The sequence below is a fragment of the Portunus trituberculatus genome, chromosome 6, assembly GCF_017591435.1.
Source record: "Portunus trituberculatus isolate SZX2019 chromosome 6, ASM1759143v1, whole genome shotgun sequence".
NCBI lineage: Eukaryota > Metazoa > Arthropoda > Malacostraca > Decapoda > Portunidae > Portunus > Portunus trituberculatus.
Genome location: NC_059260.1, coordinates 5,926,195 through 5,948,293, shown reverse-complemented (window position 1 = coordinate 5,948,293; position 22,099 = coordinate 5,926,195). Strand labels below are relative to the sequence as shown.

The 22,099-nt window shown below is 39.5% G+C and overlaps 1 protein-coding gene across 1 annotated transcript in view; it reads left to right on the top strand.

Moving 5' to 3' along the window:
• Positions 1-22,099, top strand: part of LOC123517777 (activating signal cointegrator 1 complex subunit 3-like) — an 84,788-nt gene that overhangs the window by 60,093 nt on the left and 2,596 nt on the right. The window contains 10 exon segments of the mRNA XM_045278234.1: positions 885-1,017; positions 2,327-2,444; positions 4,105-4,236; positions 5,240-5,377; positions 6,150-6,371; positions 9,750-9,901; positions 10,402-10,604; positions 11,337-11,428; positions 20,488-20,656; positions 21,732-21,923. Coding sequence (XP_045134169.1) covers positions 885-1,017; positions 2,327-2,444; positions 4,105-4,236; positions 5,240-5,377; positions 6,150-6,371; positions 9,750-9,901; positions 10,402-10,604; positions 11,337-11,428; positions 20,488-20,656; positions 21,732-21,923 — 1,551 coding nt within the window.

The following is a 22,099-nucleotide window of genomic DNA, read 5'->3' as shown; positions in this document are numbered from 1 at the left end:
TGTGTGTTTGTCTTTGGTTTTTGTCATTTATTTCTTATTTGTTATTTTCATTGTTGTTTATTTAGTATGTGTATGTTTTTCTTCTTTATTTTTATTTTTTATTGTTGTTGTTTATTTAGAGTATGTCTTTATGTATATTTTTGTCATTTTTTATTTCCTATTTTTATTTTTCATTTATCTTTAGTGATTGTTTATTCATTTATTTATTTATATTGTGTGTGTGTGTGTGTGTGTGTGTGTTTGTGTGTTCTTGAGTTTGTATAGAGTAACTGTTTTAGTCAGTCGCTCCCTCCAAGAATCGAAAATAATTACCTGTAAGTAGTAGAAAGTTGCTGTGGTAATGAAAAAATAAATTAAGGAAGAAAAACTGTATTGTAAGAATGACAACTAAAAACTCAAGAAAAACAATGACAAACACACATAAACACAAACACAACAACTCACAAAATACTCAAAGAAAACAAACAATCACCACCACAACCCACTCCCTCCACCACCACTCTCACTTCCCCCATCACCCCTCATTTCCCTTCCCTCACCACCACCACACTCACCCCTCTCCCTCGCACTCTTTCCTTCCCCCGACATCCCCTCACACTCTCCCGCTACCACCATCCCTCATTCTCTCCCACCCCCATCACTCCTCTCACTCTTTGCTTCCCCCACCACCCATCATTTCTTTTCCCCCACTACTCCTGAGACTCTCTCCTTCCTCCCACCACCACCATCCCACCACCACCGTCACACTGCTCCACACCACCTCTAACACTGCCCATCACCACCACTATCCCTGACACTGCCACTTCACCACCACCATCATCACACTTCCCCTCACCCCTGACACTGCCCCCTCATCACCACCCCTCACTGTTCCCCCTCCTCAGATGTGCTGCAGATGATGGGGCGTGCGGGGCGGCCTCAGTTTGACAACCAAGGTGTGGCGGTCATCTTGGTGCACGACCAGAAGAAACACTTCTATAAAAAGTTCCTGTATGAGCCATTCCCTGTGGAGTCCAGGTGAGAGAGAGAGAGAGAGAGAGAGAGAGGGTTGGGTGGATGGGTGTGGGTGGAGGAGGGGAGGAGTTAAGATAAGGTGAATACAGGCAACCACCATTTAACGAAGGGGTTACATTCCTAAAAACACTTCGTTAAGCGAAACTTCGTTAAGCGAACCGATTATAACAAGTTTAACCCCTGATTTGAACTTCCATTGAGAGTAAGCAAAGCGAGAGTGCATCATAGTACAGTAAAGGTTTAATGAAAGTAAAAATTATGAAGTTAAACATTTAGGTAGTTTAATTTAAGTCATTATAATGTACACTAATGTATATATGTATGTAACTTTATAATGTTGATGATCTTAACTTTATGAAGGGAGGAAGAGTGAAACGGGAAAGACACTAACCGGCAACCTGTGGAATGTAAACAAAGTGTGCATCATTGTACTGCATACAAAACTTATGTACCACATTTCCACAAGGCTTTCCATTTTATCCATTGTAGAGTCATGAGTTCAGGTGGTTCTTTTAGCTTGCAAGAAAGATACGGTCTCACCAGCCTTCTTAATAGAGTCTGCTGACTTGAAAATAGAGTCAGTATAATATGGAGTCAAGATAGTGGCCAGCACTGCTATAGTTTTCTGGCCTCTCTCATGTCTGTGAATAATATCTAGCTTCATTTGGAGAGTAAGAGACTTCCTGGTCTTCTTACGAACACTAGGCCAATTGCAGGGCATTTTGGTGGTAAGTTGAGCTAGGGAAGACTGGGAGTGAGTGTTGCGCGTGTTGTCCACGAAAGGCTTGATCTTGATCTTGATCTTTATTCTATAGGTGTCCCAGGTTTTTTCCTGAGGCAGGCCTTAGTACCAGCAGCTCCTGGTGTATTCAAAAGCCTGTCAGCTTTTGTGATATGGTGAGGCTTTCAAATTTGGAAAAAATTACCTGGATAAAACTTCATTAAAGCGAGTTTGGTGTTCGTTAAACGAGCAGATGGTAGTAAAATGAAACCTTCGTTGTAGCGAAATTTCGTTGTGTGAACCTTCGTTAAACGGGGGTTGCCTGTATATATGAGGGGAAAGGGAAGGAAAGATTTTGATAATTATGCATTAATAAATCTTACTAATCCTTTTTTTTTTTTTTTTTTTTTTTTTCTTTCTTTCTTTCTTTTTTCCTTCCTTCCTTCCTTCCTTCCTTCTTTCTTTCTTTCTTTCTTTCTTTCTTTCCTTCCTTTCTTCCTTCTTTTCTTCCTTCTTGCCTTCCTTTCTTGTTATCTTTCTATCTTTTTGCTTCCTTCCTCCCTCCCTCCCTCCCTCCCTCCCTCCCCACAGCCTGCATGGGGTGTTGCCAGACCACCTGAATGCAGAGATTGTGGCCGGCACCATTACCACTAAGCAGGAGGCTCTTGACTACCTCACCTGGACCTACTTCTTCAGGAGGCTGCTACAGGTGTGTGTGTGTGTGTGTGTGTGAGAGAGAGAGAGAGAGAGAGAGAGAGAGAGAGAGAGAGAGAGAGACAGACAGACAGACAGACAGACAGACAGACAGACAGACAGCCAACCAGACAGAGAGAGAGAGAGAGAGAGACACAGACAGACAGAGATTGAGAGAGAGAGAGAGAGAGAGAGAGAGAGAGAGAGAGAGAGAGAGAGAGAGAGAGAGAGGAGGGGAGGGAGAGAGAGTGAGAGTGTAGCCTCTATTTGGAAATGTTCTGCTCTCTCACCATGACTGTTTTTGAAGGCCACAGCGATGATTAGCTGGGTTCTTGAGTGTTTTCCTGTTTGTAATGTGGAAATTTTGTTAATGTGTCACTAGAACCATAAAAACATCCTTAAAAGTGCTTCTTTCTCACCTCGACTGTTTTCAAAGGCCATAGACATGATTAGCTGAGTTTTCAAATGTGTTTTTCCTATTCATAATGTGAAAGTTTAGTTAATCTGTCACTAGAACCATAAAAATACTCTTCAAATTACTTTTTTTACCACTACAGCTATTTTTTTTCAAAGGCTAAAAAAACTGCATACCAGGTTCTCCACAGTGCTTCTCCTGTTCATAATGCAGGAGTCTTGTTAATCTGTTACCTAAACTAGAAAGACATCTTGTAAAGCCTGTATAACATGCTAAGAAACCCATTATTTTGAGACAATGCTTTCTCACCACTTATTTTGAAAGGCCTATGAAATAACTAGCCATGTTCTCAAGACAGTCTCTCCCTTTACTAATGAATAAATCTTCCTAATCTGCGACTAGAACAATAAAAACTGTTAAAAAAGTGTAACTACAACTTTGTACTACAGTTTATCATCTATCCTATCTCTCTGTGTCTTGCTTTCCATCACACTTAATACCTTCATGTGGCATCTCTTCCTTCACTTTCCTTTCCTCTAAAACACTCTTCTTTTTTTCTCCTCTAAAATCTTTCTGTCTATCTTTTCTTCTACACTACCCTTCCTTCCTCCTCCTTCATTTGGCATTCCTTCTTTCACTTTTTTTTTCCTCTAAAACACTTCATTCTTTCTTTCTTAAAAATCCTTCCCTTCCTTCACCTTTCCCTTGTAAAACATCCTTACTCTGTCCATCTTCCCTTACTCATTCCTCCCTCCTCTTCCATCTGGCATCCCTTCTTTCAACTTTCTTACCTCTAAAACATTCTCCTTTCTTTCCTTTCCACAACATTCTCCCTTTTAAAACTCATTCACTATATTATCTCCCTTTCCACCACACCATTCTTCCCTTCTCTTCCATCTGGCATCTTTTCCTTCACTTTCTTTCCCTCTATAACTTTATTCTTTCTTTCCTTTCTACAACCTTCTCCTTTCCAAAACACATTCATTATATTTGTCTTCTTTTCTACCACACTGTTCCTCCCTCCTCCTTCTTCTAGTATCCTTTCCTTCAGTTTTCCTTCCCTCAATAACATTCTTCTACAATTTTTCCCTTCTAAAACTCCTTCATTATATGTCTTCCTTTCTTCCTCCTCCTCCTAGCATCCCTTCCACAGCCTTCCCTCTTGTAAAACTCCTTCACTATATCTGTCTTCCTTTCTTTCTCCTCCTCCTAGCATCCCTTCCACAGCCTTCCCTCTTCTAAAACTCCCTCACTCCTGCAGAACCCATCTTACTACAGCCTGGAGCTGGAGGAGGAGGAGAGGCCAGACCAAGCTATCAATGCTTTCCTCTCAGCCTCCGTGGACAGAGCCATCGCGTCACTAGTGGAAGCCAATTGTGTGGAGATTGGTGAGGTGAGTGGTGGTGGTGGTGGTGAAGGAGGTGGCAGAGGAGTGTAGTAATGGTAGTAGTAGTAGTAGTAATAGTAGTAGTAGTAGTAGTGATGGTGGTGGTGGTAGTAGTAGAAGTGTAGTTCCAATAGTAGTGGTAGTAGTAGAAGTAGTAGTAGGAGGAGGAGGAGGAGTGAAATAGTAGTAGTAAGAGTAGAAGGACAATAATGGTAGTTGTAGTAGTAGTAATGGTAATAGTAGGAGTAGTGGTAATAGTAGTAATAGTGGTAGTAGTAGTAGTAAGAGTAGTAAAGGTATAGTAGTAGTAGTAGTAGTAGTAGTAGGAGGAGGAGGAGGAGGAGGAGGAGGAGGAGGAGGAGGAGGAGGAGGAGGAAGAACTAATACAGGAATAGTAGTAGTAATAATAGTAGTAGAAGTTGGAGTATTAGGAATAGTACAAAAAATGTTGTAATGTTAATTTAACTAATGATGAAAGTCCACTAACATTTTCTTGAATTTATCCAATTTAACAAACTATAGCAGAAGTTATGGAAAAAGAAAAAAAATCAACGCATCTTCCCTTCACCTCTCTTTCTCATAAGAAAAAAACATGAGAAAATGAGGGAAGCTGCAAGAGACTGTCAGGCCCACACCCGGCAGTCCCTGTATGAGCAAAGCTACTTGACTCCACCTCTCATCTCCATCCATAAATTTGTCTAATCTTCCTTTAAAGCTCCCTATTGACTCACCACAAACAGTATGGTTATGTTCCTTCCCATTACTTTCCTAAACTTAGATTTGTAAAGCTTGAACCCACTTTTTCTGGTTTTATCCCGGCTACCAATCCTAAGAACTTTGCTCATGTCTCCTTTGTTATGACCACTATACCACTTAAAGGCTTCCATCAGGTCCACTCTTAACCTATGTCTCTAAGGAGTGCAAATTTAGTAACTTCAATCTTGCTTCATAAGGAATATCTCTCATCCCTTGTATCCTTTTAGACATTCTCTCCCTCTCCCCTCTACAGGACGGCCGCTCCATTGAGGCCACACCGCTGGGCCGCATCTCCTCCTTCTACTACATCTCACACCAGACCATTGAGTTGTTCCATGACAAGCTGCAGGCAAACCTTTCCATCGAGGAACTCATGCAGCTGCTGACTGAGGTGTGTGTGTGTGTGTGTGTGTGTGTATTTACCTAGTTGTATTTACCTAGTTGTAGTTTTACAGGGCCTGAGCTTTATGCTCGTGTGGCCCCGTCTCCATATCTACACTTATCCAATGTGTGTGTGTGTGTGTGTGTGTGTGTGTGTGTGTGTGTGTGTGTGTGTGTGTGTGTGTGTGTGCTTTTGTCTTGTTACTGTGTTATGTTCTATCTCCTGCTAACTGAGGTGGTGGTGTTGGTTAACCCTCTCTCTCTCTCTCTCTCTCTCTCTCTCTCTCTCTCTCTCTCTCTCTCTCTCTCTCTCTCTCTCTCTCTCTCTCTCTCTCTCTCTCTTTTTTTCATTTATCTTTTTTTATCTTAATTTCTTCTTACACTTCTATTTCTTCCCTTCCAATGGTCTCCTTTCCTTTCCTCTTTCTCCTCCTCTTTCACCTTCTCTTTCTCCTCCCTTCACCTCTTTCTCCTCCTTCTTCTCCTTCTTCTCCTTTTCCTTCTCCTTTCCTTCTCCTTCTTCTTCTTCTTCTTTTCTTCTTCTTCTTCTTCTTCTTCTTCTTCTTCTCTTCTTCTCTCTTCTCTCTCTCTCTCCTCTCCTCTCCTCTCCTCTCCTCTCCTTTCCTCTCCTCTCCTCTCCTCTCCTCTCCTCTCCTCTCCTCTCCTCTCCTCTCCTCTCCTCTCCTCTCCTTCTTTCCCCTTTCCTCACATCCCTTGCCCCAACCACCACCACCACCACCACCACCACCACCACCACCAGCTCACCCTGCCTTTCCCCACAGGCCAATGAGTACGCAGAGCTGCCGGTGCGTCACAACGAGGACCTTCTGAACAGTGAGCTGGCCAAGTCATGTCCCTTAGAGGTGAACCAGTACACCTTCGACTCCTCCCACACCAAGGCCTTCCTCCTCTTCCAGGCTCACCTCTCCCGTCTCCCTCTCCCCTGCGTCGACTACCTCACCGATACCAAGTCTGTCCTCGATCAGGCTATTAGGATCCTGCAGGTGTGTGTGTGTGTATGTGTGTATTTACCTAGTTGTAGTTTTACAGGGCCTGGGCTTTATGCTCGTGTGGTCCCGTCTCCATATCTACACTTATCCAATTTTTCTTTAAAACTATGCACACTCTTTGCTGACACCACTTCCTCGCTCAAACTGTTCCAAGTCTCAACACATCTTTGCGGGAAACTAAATTTTCTAACATCTCTCAGACATCGTCCCTTCCTTAGTTTCTTACTATGCGATCTTGTGCTTCTAAAGTCATACTCTTCTCTCAGGATCAGTTTCTCATTATCCACTTCATCCATTCCATTAATCAATTTATAAACTTGTATCAGATCCTCTCTCTCTCTCTGCTCCAAGGTTGGTAGATCCATTGCCTTTAGTCTCTCCTCATATGCCATCCCTTTAAATTCTGGAACCATTCTTGTAGCCATTTTTGTAGTCTCTCTAATTTTCTTATGTGTTTCTTTTATGGGAGTCCACACAACTCCTGCATATTCCAATCTAGGTCTTATTTTAGTACTTATCAATTTCTTCATCATTTCCTTGTCCATATAGTGAAATGCTACTCCAATATTCCTTAGCAAATTATACGTCTCTCTGAAAATTCTATCAATATGGCTAACCGGTTGATTATTTTCTTCCATTGTCACTCCCAAGTCCTTTTCCTTTTTACTTTTCTAGTTCTACTCCATCTCCCATCTTATAGATTCCCACTGGTCGTCTTTCACTTTTTCCCATTTCCATGACATGGCTTTTGTCCACATTGAATTCCATCTCCCATTTTTTGCTCCATTTCCAGATCTTGTTTAAGTCTTCCTGTAGTATTTCACAATCCTCTTTTTGTTTAATGACTCTGCACAGTTTCGCATCGTCCGCAAACAGATTTATGTAGCTGTTCACTCCCTCTGGCATGTCATTTATATATACGAGAAAAAGTATTGGTGCCAATACTGACCCCTGTGGCACTCCGCTGTCTACTGTTCTCCACTTGGACTTCATATCTTTAACTATCGTCCTTATTTCTCTCCCCCTTAAGTAATTCTTCATCCATCTCAATGTGCTTCCTTTTAAGCCACCCTTCTCCTCTAACTTCCATAGTAATCTTTCATGTGGCACTTTATCAAAAGCCTTTTTTAGATCTAAATAAATACAGTCAACCCATCCTCTCTCTCTTGTACTTTATCAACTATTCTAGAGTAGAAACTCAATAAATTTGTCACACATGACCGACCTTTTCTAAAACCAAATTGGCTATTTGATAATATTTTGTTGTCTTCAAGAAACTCGATCCATTGCTTCTTTATTACTTTTCACACATCTTGCATATTACACTAGTTAGTGATACCGGTCTGTAATTTAAAGGTTCTTCCTTCCTTCCGCTCTTATATATGGGAACCACCTCAGCTCTTTTCCACTCCACTGGCACTGTTCCATTTTCTATTGAGCATTTTATGATGTTGTATATTGGACTTGCTAGTTCTTCCCTACATTCTTTCAGTATTCTGCCTGAGACTTCATCCGGTCCCATTGCCTTTTCCTCATCCAATTCCGTCATCAACTTTTTATTTCAAGCTTGGTTACTTTAATCTCTTTCATATAGACAGTCTCTCTATTACCCTGTGGTCTTTCAAATTTGGATTCCTTAGTAAAGACCTCATGAAATTTACTATTTAACAGTTCTGCCATACTTTTGGGTCTTCCACCATTCCGTTTTCTCCTTTTAACCTTTCTATTGTTTCTTTTTGTCTTATTTTTCCATTTATGAATCTGTAGAACAATTTTGGTTGTTCCTTACATTTTCGACAATGTCCTTTTCATAGTTCTTTTCTTCTTCCTTTCTCACCTTAGCATATTCATTTCTTGCTGTTTTGAAGTTTTCCTTATTTTCTGGATTTCTGTTTCTTCTCCACCTTTTCCATGCTCCATCTCGTTTCTCCTTTGCCCTAGCACATCTTGCATTAAACCAATCTTTCTTTCCTTCTTCTTTAGGTCTATATTTCGGAACATATTCCCTGACCCCAGTTTTGTATATTTCCAAAAATAAGTTATATTTCTCTTGAACCGTTAATGAGTTTTCCATCTCCTCCCAGTTTACGTTTTAAAATAGTTCTTGAGATTCTCAATATCAGCCTTTCTGTAATTTAATCGGTCTCCTTTGTATGATTCATCTCTATCTTCCTTTCCTTCTTCTATATCCATTTCTAATATTACATGGTCACTCTTTCCCAATGGGCACTTGTATCTTATATCATCGTTAATTGGTATATCCCTTGTAAAACTAGGTCTAATCTTGCCGGCTCATCGTTTCCTCTGAATCTTGTGTTTTCCTTTACTCTTTGGACCATCAAATTATCTATCATTAGGTTCAGGAATCTATCTCCCAGGCATCTTCCCCATACCACTTTCATAATTTTCCCAGTCTACCTCCTTACAGTTGAAATCTCCTACCAATATCACTTTTCTCCTTTCCTTAATGATTCTTGTAAGACTCCTTATTGTGTCATCTATCATGTCTCTATATTCTTGGTTAGTCCATGAGTTTGTTTTTGGTGGCACATATGTTCCAATGATTGTTAACTCCTTTTGTTAATATGCATCTTAACATACAGTATTTCTGATTTTCCTTCCCCAAACTCCACTTGATTTACCACTATCTCCTTCCTTAACATCATCATGACTCCTCCTCCTCCTTTACCCACTCTGTCTCTCCTCCATATATTATACCTTTTATCTATGTCTATTTTATTGCCTCATTTAACTTTGTTTCCACCAGGCATACAATATCTGGTTCTTCTTTCTTTATGTAATCTCTTAATTCTAATTTACTAGATAAAATCCATCTATGTTTGTATACATCATTTTTAATCTCTTGTTCTTATCATTTTAGTTAAACTTGCTCCATTCTTTTCTCTTCTTTCTCTTTTATATACCATTTCCTTATCCTGTCTCCTATAATTCTCCAAAAATGCCTTCTCCTCCTCTGACCTTTCATTATTTTTTCTCTTGCTTCTGCCACCAGTTCATTGTGTCTCTTCCTTTCCTCCTCGTTTCTATTTTTCTTTATATATATATATATATATATATATATATATATATATATATATATATATATATATATATATATATATATATATATATATATATATATATATATATCTGTGTGTGTGTGTGTGTGTCTCTCTCTCTCTCTCTCTCTCTCTCTCTCTCTCTCTCTCTCTCTCTCTCTCTCTCTCTCTCTCTCTCTCTCTCTCTCTCTCTCTCTCTCTCTCTCTCTCACACACACACACACACACACACACACACACACACACACATCACCTACTCTGACACACTCCCTTACCTTGTCATCACCCCCTCATTCCACCATCTCACCCCCAGGCCATGCTAGACATCTGTGGGTGTTCTGGGTGGCTGGCGGCGGCCCTCCGAGTGCAGGTCATCATGCAGATGGTGACGCAGGCCAGGTGGCACACCGACACACCTTTCCTCATCCTGCCACACATCACACACGACACTCTTGATGCCTTCAGGTAAAGACTCACTCTGAAATGGTCTTCTTTGTCACCATGGCTGTTTTAAGGCTACAGAGATGAATAGCTGTGTTTCCAAGAGTATATCCACTTTAGTAACATAGAAAACTTGATCATCTGTGACTAGAACTATAAAAACATCCTTAAAAACACTGTTCTCTGGTCACAACTGCTTTCAAATGCCAGAGATGATTAATTGTGTTCACAAGAGTGTTCCTTCTATTCATAATACATAATGTTTGTCTGTCACTAAAACAATAAAAACATTGTTCTCTCAGTATGACTGTTTTCAAAGGCCACAGTGATGGTTAACTGAGTTCTTGATAGTGTTTCTCTGGTTCATAATGTAGAAATGTTGATCTGTGACTAGACTATCAATAAATCACTTTAGAAATAGATCTCTTTAGCTGTCAAGTTATTTGTATATTAAGTTATCTCTGGCTTGGTGTATAAACAGATAGAGACCCACTCATTTATCACCCACTACCAACCCCCAACAGAAGCTTCCCCACCCTGCCACAGCTGATGGAGGGGGTGAGGGGGGACAAGTATGAGGTGGTGGCAGCCCCCCTGAGAGAGTACCTGGAGGAGGGGCAGGTGCAGGTCACCTACCGCACCCTGCAGCACCTCCCTCGCATGGCCGTGAGCGTCTGTGTGCGGGGACGGAAAGGGGAGGTGCTGTCCAGGGTTAATGTGTGCGCTGGTGAGTGGAAGTAATAGTGGTGGTGGTGGTGCTTTTGCAGTCATAGTAGTTGTGGTTGGGATGATAGTGGTTGTTATTGTTATTGTAGCTTTAGTAGTTGTAATTGGCATAGTAGTAGTAATAGTAGTGGTTGTAATTCCTGTAATTGTGTTTGTAGTTTTGTAGTAGCAGTAATAGTTGTGGTTGTAGTTGTTGCAATAGTAGTTTGAGTAGTAGTTGTAGCAGTAGTCAGAGTATTAGTGGCTGTAGAGGTAGTAGTGATAGCCATGGTCATTGTTGTTGTAATTGTTGTAGTTGTGGTGGTAGTGGTAGTAACAATAATGTATAGGAAGGTCTATAAATATTACATTAAAGTAAATTAATGGATTAAAGAAATATTGTTAATTCAACTCAAATTCCTCTCCCATAGTGATGATAATAATAGTAATGATAATAATAATGGTAATCCTTTCCTCAAAAAGTGGTAGTAGTAGTTAGTCTCATGCACCATTAATTTGTGTACTTTGGTTCTTTGTTTCAATGTGTTTTTTTTACAGTTTTAGTTTGCATTGTTTATTTTCTTTTATGTAATGTAATTGGTATTCAATTGAATAATATTAGTTTGTTGGAATTTATTCATGTATAGGTATAAAGTATAATATATTGGACCAAAGATATGCTGTAGGCAATATAATTGTAACTTACATATTTATGGTCAATAAACATCTATCTATCTATCTATCTATGTGCCAGGAGGAGGAAGGGGAGGCGTGGAGACTGGTGGCACAGAGGTGGAAGCGGGGCAGGAGTACACCCTGGCAGTCACCCTGGCACGGCTTAACAGGGTAGGTAGTATTCCACCCTCTCACCCTAACACACACACACACACACACACACACACACACACACACACACACACACACACACACACACACACACACACACACACACGAGATGCGGTAGAGGAAGGACGCAATACCGTCGCTCCCGAGAATCAGCTGATCTTCACTACCTTTGTTTGGGTTTACAGTGGCCTGGGCAAAAAGTGTGGACTCATTTTTTTTTCATGAATACAGTGTTAAATAATAATGAGTGAGAAAGATATTCCATCTAAATGCAGGTATGTGACAAGGGAAAGAATGAAAGCTGATGATGACAATGTTGGTGAGGGAGAAAGAGAATTTGAAGGCTTTGATACGCGCAAACTTCACTATTTGATAGAGTCTTGACTATCGAACGTAAATTAGATAAATTGATAAAGGAGAGTATGGGAATGAAAGAGAATGAAGAACAGGATAAAGAGCTCCAGAAATTGAAAGAAAGGATAAAAGAGTGGAAGAAAACGAAACTAGGCTAAGAACCGAAAATGAAGAATTAAAAGTCCAAATAGCGAACTATAAGAAATTGATGGAAGAAGGACTCGGTAAAGCCGAGAAAGAAAAAGAAAAGCTAAAAGATCTAGTTAACAAAGAAGAAGAAAGAGTACAAGACGTGATTAAAAAGAAGTACAAGCATGGAGAATCCAAGATAAGAAAGACAAGGAATCATTTCAAGAAGTATTTCAAGAACAGTTAAAAGAAAGAGATGAAAATATGACAAGCAAAATGATAGGAGTCCTCAAGAAAAAAGAAAATTTAGTAAGAGAAATTGTGGAAAAAATGAAGAGTGTAATTATTTTTGGACTGAAAGAAAAAAATGTTAAATATAGACCAAGAAGGGAAAAAGACGAAATGAAATCAGTAAAAGACCTACTAAAACATCTGAATGACGAGGATAGACAGAACTTAGAAGAGGAAGTAGAAGAAATCCATAGAATGGGACCATATCAAGAAGGAACAGTGAGACCAATTAAGATATTACTAAAATCACAAGCAGCAGCAGAAGAAGTACTATATAGAAAAACGAAACTCAGAGAAACAGAAGGTTGCAAAGATATATATATAAAGAAAAATAGAAACGAGGAGGAAAGGAAGAGACACAATGAACTGGTGGCAGAAGCAAGAGAAAAAATAATGAAAGGTCAGAGGAGGAGAAGAAGGCATTTTTGGAGAATTATAGGAGACAGGATAAGGAAATGGTATATAAAAGAGAAAGAAGAGAAAAGAATGGAGCAAGTTTAACTAAAATGATAAGAACAAGAGATTAAAATGATGTATACAAACATAGATGGGATTTTATCTAGTAAATTAGAATTAAGAGATTACATAAAGAAAGAAGAACCAGATATTGTATGCCTGGTGGAAACAAAGTTAAATGAGGCAATAAAATAGACATAGATAAAAGGTATAATATATGGAGGAGAGACAGAGTGGGTAAAGGAGGAGGAGGAGTCATGATGATGTTAAGGAAGGAGATAGTGGTAAATCAAGTGGAGTTTGGGAAGGAAAATCAGAAATACTGTATGTTAAGATGCATATTAACAAAAGGAGTTAACAATCATTGGAACATATGTGCCACCAAAACAAACTCATGGACTAACCAAGAATATAGAGACATGATAGATGACACAATAAGGAGTCTTACAAGAATCATTAAGGAAAGGAGAAAAGTGATATTGATAGGAGATTTCAACTGTAAGGAGGTAGACTGGGAAAATTATGAAAGTGGTATGGGGGAAGATGCCTGGGAGATAGATTCCTGAACCTAATGATAGATAATTTGATGGTCCAAAGAGTAAAGGAAAACACAAGATTCAGAGGAAACGATGAGCCGGCAAGATTAGACCTAGTTTTTACAAGGGATATACCAATTAACGATGATATAAGATACAAGTGCCCATTGGGAAAGAGTGACCATGTAATATTAGAAATGGATATAGAAGAAGGAAAGGAAGATAGAGATGAATCATACAAAGGAGACCGATTAAATTACAGAAAGGCTGATATTGAGAATCTCAAGAACTATTTTAAAACGTAAACTGGGAGGAGATGGAAAACTCATTAACGGTTCAAGAGAAATATAACTTATTTTTGGAAATATACAAAACTGGGGTCAGGAATATGTTCCGAAATATAGACCTAAAGAAGAAGGAAAGAAAGATTGGTTTAATGCAAGATGTGCTAGGGCAAAGGAGAAACGAGATGGAGCATGGAAAAGGTGGAGAAGAAACAGAAATCCAGAAAATAAGGAAAACTTCAAAACAGCAAGAAATGAATATGCTAAGGTGAGAAAGGAAGAAGAAAAGAACTATGAAAAGGACATTGTCGAAAAATGTAAGGAACAACCAAAATTGTTCTACAGATTCATAAATGGAAAAATAAGACAAAAAGAAACAATAGAAAGGTTAAAAGGAGAAAACGGAATGGTGGAAGACCCAAAAGTATGGCAGAACTGTTAAATAGTAAATTTCATGAGGTCTTTACTAAGGAATCCAAATTTGAAAGACCACAGGGTAATAGAGACTGTCTATATGAAAGAGATTAAAGTAACCAAGCTTGAAATAAAAAGTTGATGACGGAATTGGATGAGGAAAAGGCAATGGGACCGGATGAAGTCTCAGGCAGAATACTGAAAGAATGTAGGGAAGAACTAGCAAGTCCAATATACAACATCATAAAATGCTCAATAGAAAATGGAACAGTGCCAGTGGAGTGGAAAAGAGCTGAGGTGGTTCCCATATATAAGAGCGGAAGGAAGGAAGAACCTTTAAATTACAGACCGGTATCACTAACTAGTGTAATATGCAAGATGTGTGAAAAAGTAATAAAGAAGCAATGGATCGAGTTTCTTGAAGACAACAAAATATTATCAAATAGCCAATTTGGTTTTAGAAAAGGTCGGTCATGTGTGACAAATTTATTGAGTTTCTACTCTAGAATAGTTGATAAAGTACAAGAGAGAGAGGATGGGTTGACTGTATTTATTTAGATCTAAAAAAGGCTTTTGATAAAGTGCCACATGAAAGATTACTATGGAAGTTAGAGGAGAAGGGTGGCTTAAAAGGAAGCACATTGAGATGGATGAAGAATTACTTAAGGGGGAGAGAAATAAGGACGATAGTTAAAGATATGAAGTCCAAGTGGAGAACAGTAGACAGCGGAGTGCCACAGGGGTCAGTATTGGCACCAATACTTTTTCTCGTATATATAAATGACATGCCAGAGGAGTGAACAGCTACATAAATCTGTTTGCGGACGATGCGAAACTGTGCAGAGTCATTAAACAAAAGAGGATTGTGAAATACTACAGGAAGACTTAAACAAGATCTGGAAATGGAGCAAAAAATGGGAGATGGAATTCAATGTGGACAAAAGCCATGTCATGGAAATGGGAAAAAGTGAAAGACGACCAGTGGGAATCTATAAGATGGGAGATGGAGTAGAACTAGAAAAAGTAAAAAGGAAAAGGACTTGGGAGTGACAATGGAAGAAAATAATCAACCGGTAAGCCATATTGATAGAATTTTCAGAGAGGCGTATAATTTGCTAAGGAATATTGGAGTAGCATTTCACTATATGGACAAGGAAATGATGAAGAAATTGATAAGTACTAAAATAAGACCTAGATTGGAATATGCAGGAGTTGTGTGGACTCCCCATAAAAGAAACACATAAGAAAATTAGAGACTACAAAAATGGCTACAAGAATGGTTCCAGAATTTAAAGGGATGGCATATGAGGAGAGACTAAAGGCAATGGATCTACCAACCTTGGAGCAGAGAAGAGAGAGGGGATCTGATACAAGTTTATAAATTGATTAACGGAATGGATGAAGTGGATAATGAGAAACTGATCCTGAGAGAAGAATATGACTTTAGAAGCACAAGATCGCATAGTAAGAAACTAAGGAAGGGACGATGTCTGAGAGATGTTAAAAATTTAGTTTCCATAAAGATGTGTTGAGACTTGGAACAGTTTGAGTGAGGAAGTGGTATCAGCAAAGAGTGTACATAGTTTTAAAGAAAAATTGGATAAGTGTAGATATGGAGACGGGGCCACACGAGCATAAAGCCCAGGCCCTGTAAAACTACAACTAGGTAAATACACACACACACACACACACACACACACACACACACACACACACACACACACACACACACACACACACACACACTGAGCTCCAGAGCAATCATCTATAATTCTACAGTTACCATTGCCTAAGAGTAACCAAGGTGGGAAAGGAGCTGGTAATGTTTGTCCCGTCTCCATATAGTCATGTTAACTGTTGATTAGCAAAATAATGTCCAGTGAAGGTAAATATAAACTGTAGCCTGCGTTTGAGCCATCAGCTGGTTTGTTTACGTCTGCGCAACATGGCGGCCGTGAACTCGAAAGAGGAATCAGACTTCACAGGGTTTCAAGGAATAATGGAAAAGAGCGCTTATGTGAAGAAAATTCTGGAGTTAGAAGGTAAAATTGAAAACTGTTTGAAAAGTATGAGGGCCTGGAAACGAGTTATGACAATGTAAAAAGACTGTGCCGATATGAAGAAGGAAAATGCAGCACTGAAAGAGGAAGTTAAGCTAATTAAAGTGAATTGCGAAAAATGTGGAGAATCTCTAGGAAAAGTGATGGAGAAGCAGGCTGAATGGAAAAAAGTCAGGAAGTGGAAAGAAAGGAGGTAAATTACAAAGTTGCAAGTCTGGAAAAGGAAATCAAAGAGTCAGGGAGAAAACTTTGGGCCTTGCTGAAATTATAGATCAACAGATCATAGAAGAGAAGATAGCTGAGAAAGTGGTGAAGGTTATTAAGTCAAATGAGACATTGGTGAGAAACTGTAGACAAAAAGAGATGTGTGGTGATATTTGGTGTGGAGGAGGATAAGACACCGAGTAAAATGGAGAGAGAAAAACATAAAAAGGTGATAAATAATATCATTAATGTGGTGCAGGAGGAGGAAAAGACCTAGTACAAGAAATAGAGGACTTCCATAGAATTGGAAAGTTCACAAGAGAAGGTATGAGGCCAATAAGAATCAAACTTAAGTCACAAAAGGATGTAGATGAATTGGTGGAGAAGTCATGGAGGCTAGCCCAGCAGGAAACAACAAGGAAGATTTGGTTGAGAAGAGATCTCGGTGAAAAGGAAAGAGAAATGTTAAATGAGTTGAGAAAGGAGGCTTTGAAAAAAATGAAGAGAGGACAGAAGAGGAGAAGAAAGAGTTTTCTGGAGAATCTTGGATATGAGACTGAGGAAGTGGTTCATAACCCAGAAAAGTACAGCAAGAAAGGACTAAAGAAACTTACATATGAGCGAAATGTAATGTATTCCAACATAAATGGAGTGATATCGGGGATTTTAGAACTCAACGATTACTTGAGGACAAGAACCCAGATATTGTGGGTCTTACTGAAACAAAACTGAGAGAGGAGAAGACCTGATGAAGGTTGGAGAAGGAAATATAACGTTTGGAAAAGAAATAGAGTAGGTAAGATGGGAGGAGGAGTGATGTTGCTGGTTAAAAAAGATATAAAGGTGGATCAAGTGAAAAAAGGTATGGGAAAGGCAGAAGTGCTAAAGATCAGAGCAGAAACTAATGAAGGAAAAAGAGGCACTACATAGTGGTGTACGTACCACCTAAGACAAATGCATGGTCAGTACAGGAATATGAAGAAATGATAAGTGATACAGGAACATGTCTGGAAGAAATGTTGGGTGGCTGTGAACGAACTATAATGATGGGAGATTTTAATTGTAAAGAGGTGTGTTGGGAGGACTGGTCAATGGAAGGATCAGAGACAACATGGGAAATACACTATTGACACTGGCAATGGAAAATGTGTTAACTCAGTGGGTCAAAGAAGATACTAGGTTTGGAGGAGAGGAGCATCGTCAAGACTGGACTTGGTCTTTAGTACAGAGCCAATGGTCATTGAGGAGATGAGGGTGGAGTGCCCTTTAGCAAAGAGTGATCATGCAGTTTTGGAGTTCAAGGTGATAGACGAAGAGAAATCTAGAAGAAATGAAGAATATAAAGTGGGAAGATGGAATTATGCCAAGACAGATTTTGGAAACCTAAAGAAATTCTTTCAAGAGACAAATTGGATGAAATTCAAGAGTGCTAAGGAGCAAATGAAAAGTGGAAGGAATTTATAAAAATATACAAAGAAGGTGAGAAAAATTTGTACCAATAAGACAACATAGAGAAGTTGGAAAGCAGGACTGGTTTAACGATAGATGTGAAAAGGCTAGAACAAGAAAAGAGGATGCATGGAAGAGGTGGAGAAGGAAAAGACGGATTAAGCAGTGGGAAAGTTACAAAAGAGCAAGAAATGAATATGTGTTGATTAGAAGAGAAGAAAGAAAGAAACAAGAAAAGGATATAATTGATAAATGTAAAGACCAACCAAGGCTTTTTACAGACATGTGAACAACAACATCAAAAATAGAAAGTATTGAAAGTTTAGAAGTAAATGGAGTATGCAGTGAAGATCCCAGGAAATGGCAGAGGCTATGAATGGATGCTTTCGGAAGGTATTCACAAAGGAGACTGCTTTTGACAAACCACTGGTAATGGAACAGAAAGGGATTATGAAGGAGTTTCAAGTAACTGTGGAGGAGATCAAGAACATGATGGGGAGTTTAGAAGTGAGAAAAGCTGTGGGACCTGATGGGGTATCAGGATGGATTTTAAGAGAATGCAGGGAGCAATTGGCAGAAAAAGTTTGTGAAGTAATTGATGCCTCATTAAGGGAAGGTGTAGTGCCCCAAGACTGGAAAAGAGCTAACATTGTCCCAATCTATAAATCAGGTAACAAGAGACCCATTGAACTATAGACCAGTGTCACTTACAAGTGTGGTAGCTAAGATGTGTGAGAGGGTGGTGAAGACTAGATGGACAGACTTCTTGGAGAAAAATGACATACTTTGTGAGTGTCAATTTGGTTTTAGGAAAGGGCGTTCATGCACGACAAACCTGATATGTTACTATTCGAGGGTGATAGATGTAATACAGGAAAGAGATGGTTGGGCTGATGGAATATATCTGGATTTAAAAAAGGCCTTTGATAAGGTACCACACCAGAGACTGATCTGGAAACTTGAAATGGTAGGAGGAGTGCATGGCAGTTTACTAAAATGGATGGAAGACTTTTGGTAGGAAGAGAAATGAGAACAATAATTAAGGACAGACCATCAGAATGGGGATTGGTGGAGAGTGGAGTTCCACAGGGATCAGTGTTGGCACCAGTAATGTTCGCAGTCTACATAAATGACATGGTGGATGGGGTGTCCAGTTATGTGAGCCTATTTGCAGACGATGCAAAATTGTTACGAAAAGTGAGATGTGACAAAGATTGCGAACTACTCCAGGAAGACTTGGACAGAATATGGAAATGGAGCTGTACATGGCAAATGGAGTTCAACACGACAAAATGCAAGAAAATAGAGTTTGGCAAGAGTGAAAGAAGAATCAGGAGTATGTACAAGATAGGAAATGAAGACATAAAACCAGTCATGAAGAAAAAGACCTTGGGGTGACAATTACCAATGACCTATCGCCAGAGAGACATATAAACAAAATAATTGGAGAAGTATTGAACTTATTGAGGAACATAAGAGTGGCGTTCGTATATCTAGATGAAGAAATGATGAAGAAAATAATTACTGCAATGATAAGACCGAGGCTTGAATATGCAACAATACAGTGGGCTCGAACTTAAAGAAACACATAAGGAAACTAGAGAAAGTACAGAGGGCTGCAACGAAAATGGTGCCTGACTTAAGAGATTTGACTTATGAAGACAGACTGAAAAGAATGCAACTTCCAACCCTGGAAAACAGAAGAAAGGGAGACCTGATAGCAATATACAGAGTGATGATTGGCATGGAAAAAATGGATAGGGAAGATCTGTGTATGTGGAATGGAAGAATGTCGAGAGGGCATGGGAAAAAACTAAAATGGCCACTTATAGGAGAGATGTGAAAAATATAGCTTCCCTCATAGAAGGGTGGAAGCATGGAATAGTTTAGACGTGGAAGTGGTCAACGCAAGGAATATTCATGATTTTAAGAAAAAGCTGGACATTAATAGATATGGAGACGGGACAACACGAGCATAGCTCTTTTCCCGTATGTTACAATTAGGTAAATACACACACACACACACACACACACACACACCAAACAAAAATAAATAAAAAAAATTAAAATACATAAATGATAAATAAATAAATAGATAAAAAATAAATAAAGATAAATAAATAAAGATAAATGAATAAATTGATGAAAAATAAAATACAGTTGAAGGTAGAGAAGTGAGTGAAATGACAACAATACATAACTTTAAGATGAAGTTGGATAATTTTTGGAATAAAAGAGACGGGACAGCACCAGCATAGCTCCCCTCTCGTATGATACAACTAGGTAAACACACACACAGTAAATCCTAAGAGTATTCATGAGTTTAAACTTTTCATTGGTTTGGTTTCTTTTTGTCATTATTGCAAGCACTTTAAAAAATGTTTCCATGGTTACAAAAAGAAAAAAAGAAATCTTTGCTTGGCCACTGAACCATATAAGAGACCAGCAGGTAAGTAAGTGTCTGAAACTCTTAGGTGGAAGATTTTTGTCATGTGGTGAGGGAGTGATGGGATTTGTTTTATCCACTACTGATGCACAATACCTCTTTCAAATTATTTACATGGTTACAGAGAAAAGGGTAGAGTCAATTTTGTGTGTTGTAGGCCACAGAACTATCTAGAAGACTCCAACACATAAGTAAGTGTATGGGAAGTGTTAGGTGGATAGAAAAATACATTTCTTAATTAGTAAAAGGATTTAAGCAGTGATTGACCAAGTGAATCATTGAAGTGTGACCAAGCAGCGTCATCTCATCCCCATTCATCACAAATAAGTCAATGCATGATCTTTAAAGTACAAAAGAAAAGTAGATGAAATGTTAACATTCTCTCTCTCTCTCTCTCTCTTATTTCTTTCTTTCTTTCTTTCTTTCTCTCTCACAGGCTCAGGATCTGCGAGTCCACGCCCACAAGTTCCCAAAGCCCAAGGACGAGGGTTGGTTCCTGGTGCTGGGCGAGGTGGAGAGTGGGGAGCTGGTGGCCCTGCGTCGCATCCCTGCCGTGCGAGGCCGCTCCACTCACCTCCTCTCCTTCAGGACTCCACCACGCCAAGGCAAGGCCACTCAGGCACACTTCACCTTGTAACACTGATTCTCTACTTCATCTCACTCAGTCACTTATCTCACTAGTTTATCTCTCAAGCACACCACACCTTGTTATAGTGTCTCACCAGTTTGCCTCACACTCAAGCATATCTCATCTTGTAATTGTGTCTCACCAGTTCACCTCACACACAGGTACACCTTATCTCACAATACTGAATCTCACCAGTTTATCTCACTCAATTTCTCAAGCACACCTCACCTTGTAATATTGTCTCTCCAGTTCACCACACACTCAGGCACACCTCACCTTGTAATAGTGTGTCACCAGTTCACCACACACTCAGGCACACCATCTCACAACATGGAGTCCCACCTCTTCATCTTGCCCATCAATTAATCCACCTGGTGTGTTCTATTACTCTCTCTCCAAAACGCACCTCAATTCTCAGTATCTCAGTTATCCTCCTAGTCTAACCTAACACACATCTGTTCTTGAGGATTCTGCAGCAGTTTGGGTTTTCCTAAGTCTTACTAACATTGCTGGAGTTCCGTAGTTCACATAACACACCTAACCTTACCTGAATTACCTTATACATGCTTATTAGAGTCTTAACAACATTGCCATAACACATCCTTTACCTAACCTTACCTGAGTACTCTGACACACATTCATCATCATTTAAGTCTTACTCTCTTCAGTACTGGGACATATTTTTACCATGAGTTTTGGGTATGATTAGACAATTTTATTTATATTAAGAAGTGTGTGGAGATCAGAAGATTGATGGCCAGAGTTTTCACTATTTTAAGTCCCACATAAGTTTTTGAAGCTGTATAAAATTACCAAATAGTAAGTAGAATGAATATGAAAATGTGTCATGGTACTGAAGGGGTTAATAACATGGCTTAGTTCCTCTAACACACCTAACGTCTATCAGCATCTTACTTAACATCACCTGAATTCCCTCACACACATCCTCATCATTAGACCACTAACCTACTTACCAGAATACCACACCTCTGACCACACTCCCCTTGCAAGTCTGCCTTGATCTTTGACCTAACTTGACTTCCCCTCCACAGGCCCTGCAGTGCTGACCCTCTACCTGATGTCTGACAGTTACCTTGGCCTTGACCAGCAGTATGACATTCCCTTCAGGGTTATACCAGCCACACAGCTTGAGGGGGAGGAGGAGGATGAGGAAGAGGAAGAAGAGCTGCAGCATGGGAGTAATGATGATGAGTCTAGCAAGAAATGGTTACCCCCTCCACCAGGTAAGGCAGCTGTTTTATTTTTAGATTACTTGTCTTTCTGTATTTTTGTCAATCTTCGTTTTGTATCAATGGCCTGCTGTGTTTCTTTGTCTTTCCTTTTTTTGTGGGGGGCAGGGGGTTAGGTACCTGCCACCCATCTCTCTATGCCTATGATTACTGTGCATGTACAGGGTGTA